Raw genomic sequence first — 6,822 nt, 5'->3', positions numbered from 1 at the left:
TCTGGTATCAAACCCTGGGATGCGGTTGGCTGTGGTGTGGGTGTCAGGGCTGGGTGTAACGGGGTCTCTGGGATGGCATCACGCCAGGTGCCATTTTCCACCCTGGCAGTGAGCCTCCCCCCACCCGTGGTCCCAGGGGCAGGGGCCGGAAGGGCTGCGCGGGGGGCGGGCGGCCGGGGGCACCAGGGCGCATCTCCGCCAGGCGCAGGGCTCAGAGCACCCAGGTCCGGGCGGCAGACGTGGCAGTGCGTGGGTCATCCTGCCAGCAGCATGCTGCGGGTCACCCCATGGGGCTGGGCCACATTGCCCCTCTTCCTCGCCCTCCTGTCAGGTAGGTGCCTGGGCGGCAGGGGAGCTGCCGGGGGCCAGGCCAGGGGTGTGGGACGCCTGTTGTCTGGATCCATCGGGCACATCTTCGGCTGCATCAGGGCCAGGTTGGGGCCCTCTAGTACCCCCAGCTTAGATGTGAATAAGGGCTTGTTGTGGGGCTGAGCCCTGGAATCTGGCTCGGGGCCTGGGTCCCATTGCCCCCCCTGCCCGAAAACACCTGATAATAGTCTTAGGTTTGCCCCCCTCCCCCTCCCTGCTGGGTGGTTTGGTTTCCTGTCAACAGGGGCGGGAAGGAGGAAGCGAAACACAGCGGGTGGGGGCGGGGGGGGCAGGCTGTGGGTTGCAGCCCCTCCCAGGCCTGGGGGAGCAGTAACACAGCACTGTGATTAGCAGGGGCTGGGGGGTCCTGTTTTAATCAACGTGAGGTGTGATACAAATGAGGGCAGAGATCCCTCCCCCCAAAAAAAGATTGCTGTGGTGGAACCTAGGTGTCTAGGCCACTGGATCGGTGCCCCCAGCTTTGCAGGGCTGGGGCCGTGACTGCTCCTTCCTGCCAACTCCATGCAAATCAGGGTTACCGGCAGGTGGGGGCTGGGTAGCACCTGGATGCCTGGGTCCTGTCCTGTAGGTCTCAATGGGACCGCACTCCCTGACCCTAACAATGCCCCTCCCCAGGTTGCCTGCGTGGGGTCGTCACATCCGCAGGGACCATGACCCCCAATGCCACAATGAACTGCTCGGGGTCGCCTACAACCCCGCCGTGGGGCAACACCATTGTGCCCGAGCAGAAGGCAGTGGCGAAGCCACTAAAGTCAGACTCCGTGACGGTGGAGACCAACCGGACCGCCCAGCTGCCGTGGCTCCCACTGTCGGTGCTGCGGGTACAGCCTGGCCCCACATCGCTCACGGTCACGGTGGGCAGCCCGGCTGAGCTGCGGTGCGAGTTCCAGGCCAACCCGAACGCCTCCGTCATCTGGAGCCGTGCCTGCAGCGCCAACTGCACTGAATTGCCTGTCATGGTCAATGGCTCAGACTGCTGGATCAGCGTGGATGGGCGCCACGGCACCTCCCTACTCGCCTTCCCCCATGCTGAGAAGCAGCACTCTGGGCTCTACTACTGCCGCGTGGAGGCGGACGACATGCGGGGGCAGTCCTGCGGCACCTACCTGCGTGTCCGCAGTGAGTGACCCACGGGGTGGGACACGGTGTGGCCATACATGCATATGATGCCAGTGTCTGGCGCGGGTGGAAGTGGTGCTAAGTGCCTCCTGACCTGTACATCTCAGGCCTGGGATGTGGCTGGCTCTGGGGTGGGTCGAGGCAGTGGTCCCCTGTAAGGGTGGCTGGGAGGGGGATGGGGGGGTGCAGTTCAGGTGTGGGTCTCACCTGTGCCCTGTTGCAGAGCCCATGCCCACGTCCTTCCTGAACATGCGGGAGTCCACCAAGAACCAGATCATCACGGCCGAGGGCATCCTGCTGCTCTTCTGTGCTGTGGGGCCTGGCCTCTTCCTGCTCTTCAGGGTGAGCGCCTGTCCTGGGGAACCCCGGCATCCGGAGCTGGGTCAGGGGGTGGCCAGGAGGGGGAGCTGGGGGTCATGGCCTCATACCTGTCCCCATCCACAGAAGAGGTGGGCGAACGAGCGCCTGCTGCAGGCCAAGAAGAGCGCATACGAGGAGGAGAACCTGTACGAGGTGAGCAGGGCAGGGGTTCAGGGGGCCAGAAAGGGGCAGCAGGGCCTGGGGGGTGCGGGGGCATGGACCCCCATCCAGACCATGACAAGCCGTGTTGCCTCTGCAGGGGCTGAACCTGGATGACTGCTCCATGTACGAGGATATCTCACGGGGGCTCCAGTCCACCTACCAGGACGTGGCCAACATCCGTGGCTCCGACATCCAGCTGGAGAAGCCATAAGGCCCAGCTGCCCCCCTGCTTCCTGTAGCCCCCTGCCACACGGAGGTGTCTTGGCACCTGCCCTGTGCCCTGCTACACAAGAACCCCTGGCCCTGCCGCTTGGGACCACTGTCTGCTTTGCAGCTGCAATAAAGTGTGCCTGGTGTGGTTGTAGTCATGCCCCTGGCCTGTCTCGCCTGCCCCGTCATGGGCAGGGGGCTCCCTGGTGAAGGGGAGGGGCGAGAGGCCAGTCTGGCATAGGAAGGAGCACCTAGGTGGCATGGGTGTATGAGAAGGTTGGTTTATTTGCTGAAACACGGAGGCTTCCCCCATGGAGCAGGGCATTGGCACAGGGGTATTCTGGGGGGGGCTGGCCCCTGGGATCTGGCACACCGTGCCCAGCGTGGGTACCTGGGGGCAGCAGAGGTCTTTCACCCCGTACCACGATTGTCTCTGTCCCAGACCAGCAGCTCTTGGGGGTGCTTGTACATGTTACAAGTGCCGGCCCAGCACACTCGGCAGTAGATTTTCCCATAATGCTGGAAGGTGATGAGGTTTTGGTCCTTCTCATCCCTGGCACAGTTAACGAACCTGGGGGTTTGCAGTTAGGAAAGTGGCTCATTAAAGTGCTTGCTTGAAAAGCCTCCTGGATTCATGCAGTGAGGGCGACTCACCATGTCCCCAGGGATTCTCTGGTTTCTGGTGAGAAGCCCAGCGCCAGGTGGAAAGAGCTTTGTCCTCCCCATCCATGTGCCAGCTTGTGTCCTCAGTGACCTAGGGTTAGACCGGGCAAGACTCACTGAGGCTGGTGGGCATAACCAGGAGCTGGCCCTGGGCCAAAGCTAGGGTAGAACAGGGTCTCCCACCCTTTGGAAGCAGAGCCCCCTTTAAAGGAGCTCCCACTTCACCCCCTCTGGCAATGGGGTGTGTTATATTAAGATCCAGACATCCCCATCTATAATTCCCAGCCCCCTTTGTTACACAGGGAGCACGTAGCACCATTCAGAAGTTATTAATTAACGGTGCAAACAGAGAGCGCGGCGGAGCTGGGAACTTCCCCTCCTGCGTGTCACGCTGTGCTGAGCCAGGCTGGCACAGAAAAAAGGTGTCATGGGCTGCATGTGGCAGCCAAGAATAGGCGCTGTGGGCTGCTTCAGTCTCCTCCCTCTGGAGGGGCCAAAGTGGAGGCCTGTGGGCAGGGTCTGGGCACCTGGCCCGGGCCACGGGATGAGGGGGGACCCCATCTGCATGCTGAGGTGAGGAAAGCTCTCCTCGCGGATGAAGGGCACCAGGCACTGCTTGCAAATTGGAGGGGGAAAGAGGCAACAGAGAGACCTGTTTGTTCCCTGGGGTGCCATTAGCATTCCCCTCTCTGCACTGAAGGCCTGTATGCACCTGCCACACAGGCCCAGGGGCAGCCAGAGACCAGTTTCAGCCAACCTGGCTGCTTTAAGAGATGTAGGGGGCTTTCAGGATTGGCTATGAAACTCCTGGATAGGCCTGTGCATGCCCACACTGGCGTGCAAACATGGGAGCACACACAAGAGCAGGAGGAGAGGGGACGACGGGTTTGCACGCAGACAGTGGGCAACAGGGGAAGCTGGACAGAAGTTGTGCTGCTTGCACAAGGCATCGCTGTCCTGCAGCTCACTGATTTCTCAAGCTGTAGGTGTGGGCTGGGGAAGATCTGAGGAGGAGGTTGTTATGGGGCTCGCTTGGTCCGTGCAAGGTGGGCAGGGACACCTGCAGGGCCTAATTCTCTGCGGCCTCAGAGTAAATGAGAACGAGGCCTCTGCACGCGAGCACAGGCGGAAACATGAGCCGAGCTGGCCTACCACTGTTAGCGGATACTTTCTGATTATAATTAACTAAGCAGTGACACTATCTTCTGGTCTCGGATGAGCTGGGGCACTGGAAAAGCAGCAGAAAAGGGGCAAAGCTGTGTCCTGCCACTTGCATTTTGAGCTGCTGAGCTGGATTGGGGTGGGTGTCAGGGCAGTTCTGTGATAACTGCCCCAGTGCCCACCCCAATCGGGGCCAGCTTGGCCTCCACCTGCTGTTACAGGACCTCCCAGGAGGAAGCCAAGCCATAATTAAGCCACCCTGTAATTAAGGGGGTGGTGGGAACAGGGATCTAGAGCAGTGGCAGCTGTGACCTGGTGCATGTGGGGGGAAGGGGCCGTGACCTCGGTGGCGAGGGAACTGTCACGAGCAGCTTTTCCCCACCAGAGAGATAACAGGGGTGTTTCTGCATCTCTCTCTCTCAAGAGCCTGGTCCCTTTGGGGTAAGCAGCCTTTTCCAGGCAACTGCAAATGATGCCACCAGAGATGAAAGCGCTTCATAATCAAGCTAATTCCCCCACGCCGGGCTTACCAGTGCTGGGCTCCATGGCACAAACGCCAAATTCTGGGAGCTTTGTCCCTCTGCGGTCTGCTCTGGCCTGGCCTGTTTGCTTTGCAATGAGAGCGGAGATGCAACCGTTTTGGAGCTGTGCCCTGCAGCTGAGCCTGCCTGCGGGGAGGCTAAACCAAGAGCTGCAAGGGGCTGCATGAGAGACATGTCTATGCCCCCCGGCTTGTCAGGATGAATCCAAGGCTTGGACGGGGGAGGGCAGGTCTTGAATAGTCAAATGCAAAGAGGATCCGTAGTGGGCGGGAGAAAAGGTGGGGGTTAGGTCACATCTAAGGTTTAAGTTCTAGGATTTCACCCATTCCGTGGTCGCAGCCTGATGCAAACAGGGCGCTTTTGTCCCAAGCAGGCGAAGTCTGTGCATTCACAGGCAACAAAACTCACGGCCCCGGGGCGGGGGGCTGAGATGATATCTTTTATTAAACCAACTTAATATTTGGAAAAAAAAAAAAAAGAAAGAAAAAAAAAAGTCTTTATTTGCAATGATATCACCTCTACCATGAGTTTTGGTTCCTTTTTCTCCCCCCTAGAGTCTAGACCAATACGGTTACACTGGGATCCCCGTGTGTTCAAAGTACTTTTAGTTTTTAAGTTTGATAACCCGGGTGGCAACACGATGGACCCTTTTCTTTCCGCTTTGAAACCTCGTTTTTGCTGCATCTGAGTATTCTCCTATATCAAAAGAAGGCCGGAGAAGCTGGTGGGAGAGGGTGCCACCGAGCCTGCTCTCTGGTGTCAAAATCAGGATGTTGTTGCGAGGGCTGATTTGGGCTCCCCCTTCCGCTAGACTCTCCCCTCTTCAATTTACCACCTCCGGAAGTGGCAGGCAGCTGAATTGTTCCCTTTTGCATTTGCAGCCGAGCCTAAGAGGGGCCTGCGCAGAGCCACGACCCTGCTCCTGATCCTCCTCCGCTCTGCATCGACACATTTTCAGGTTTTCCCCTCCCCCCAGGCCGTCTTTCAGGCCCTTCATATTTGTACCAAGTGATTTATTGAAACCATCGGCTCATGACTCTGGGCTTCACTTATTACGGTTAACAGTAACGCTATTATCTGTTCATTACTTAATTGTTAGTTGCAGCAGTCACCTCGGCTGGAAGTAGCAGGCCCATAGCTCTTTCCGCGTTCAAGTCGCTGCGGAGAAAATTACGGGGGTTCACCTCGTCAATAAGATTAATCAGCAGAGATATTTAATAAGCTTCCTTGACGGATGTCCTGCCTGTTCTTTTTTCCCTTTTTCAAACTGCTGGATTTATAGGGTGGCCTGAAGGTTCTGACTGGAGGTGTAAGAAAGATTAATATATTTCCAAATGCTGCGAGACAGACATGACTGAAATTATTAGCGTCCCGGTGCCGGGGCCTGCCGGCACTGGCGTGTTCTGGCTGTCACAGAGTCACGGGAACCCGAGACGGGGAAGACCGGTAATAAGGTCGTCTTCTGCGCACCCCTGTCTCCCCGCCGCGCGCTCCCCTGCGCATCCGAGCAGGACCGGCAGCTTATTGCAGTTGTTACAGCGTAATTGGTTTCGCGGCGCGGCGTAACGAGCGAAGGTAGCGAGGTGCAGAATAATTGCCCGCGCTGAAAGACAGAGCGTTAGTTCTTTTCACACGGACGATTTAGCGAGTTAATGCTTCGTTACGTAAGGAGCAGCTCCGCGCCTGCCGCCACGTCACTTAACGTGTTATAAATAAGAGGCAGAGCGAGCGCTCGGAAACCGCCGTTGACTTGGGAGAGGTTTGGAAACCCCGAGTCCGCCCCCCGCCATGGCTAAAAGAGATGTCACCGCGCGGTTCGAGCCCCACCGAATGCTGCGCGCAAGCAGCACGTTTCCTGTCTCCGCGCCGCCGGCGCAGGCTGCAGGCGGGGGAAATGGCCACCACCCCCTCTTTGGCCTGCGTGGTTTGGCTTCGCCCCTTGCCGCGAGTCGAGGCAGGGCGAATGCTTGCTCTCCGGGCGGCTGCAGGAGCAGAAAATGCAACTGGTGAACCCTGCTGAGCCTGGGGGGTTGCAGCGCGCGCGCGTGTGCGTGTGCGGAGGGGGGCGGGGGGGGCTGTGCCACACGGAGCAGACTCCCCCAGGGAGACGTGAATTAATGGAGCCGCCTAAGCAGCGCGTCTCATCGACCCCTGCCCTGGTACCTAGCAGTTTCGGCATCCATCCCTCACCCGACTCGGAGGCGGGGGCTGTGGG

The 6,822-nt window shown here is 58.9% G+C and overlaps 1 protein-coding gene and 1 long non-coding RNA gene across 2 annotated transcripts; one reads left to right on the top strand and one right to left on the bottom strand.

The window, feature by feature from the left end:
• CD79A (CD79a molecule) lies at positions 1 to 2,393 on the top strand. The gene is made up of 5 exons (XM_006038100.3): positions 1 to 331; positions 1,006 to 1,509; positions 1,733 to 1,851; positions 1,954 to 2,022; positions 2,129 to 2,393. Exons 1-5 carry the CDS (start codon positions 73 to 75, stop codon positions 2,240 to 2,242), a joined length of 1,065 nt encoding a protein of 354 aa, XP_006038162.2. The 5' UTR covers positions 1 to 72; the 3' UTR covers positions 2,243 to 2,393.
• A 3,226-nt stretch (positions 2,394 to 5,619) lies between these two features.
• Positions 5,620 to 6,813, bottom strand: LOC106723171. Its single transcript, XR_001359139.2, has 2 exons — positions 6,771 to 6,813; positions 5,620 to 6,210 (listed from the first exon to the last, which is right to left on the bottom strand). It is a non-coding gene; the product is annotated as an uncharacterized LOC106723171 (long non-coding RNA).
• Between the last annotated feature and the right edge of the window lie 9 nt (positions 6,814 to 6,822).

This window comes from Alligator sinensis, unplaced genomic scaffold (genome assembly GCF_000455745.1).
Source record: "Alligator sinensis unplaced genomic scaffold, ASM45574v1 scaffold1575_1, whole genome shotgun sequence".
Classification (NCBI taxonomy): domain Eukaryota; kingdom Metazoa; phylum Chordata; order Crocodylia; family Alligatoridae; genus Alligator; species Alligator sinensis.
Note: the sequence above shows the minus strand (reverse complement) of the source record. Positions and strands in the feature narration are given on the sequence as shown.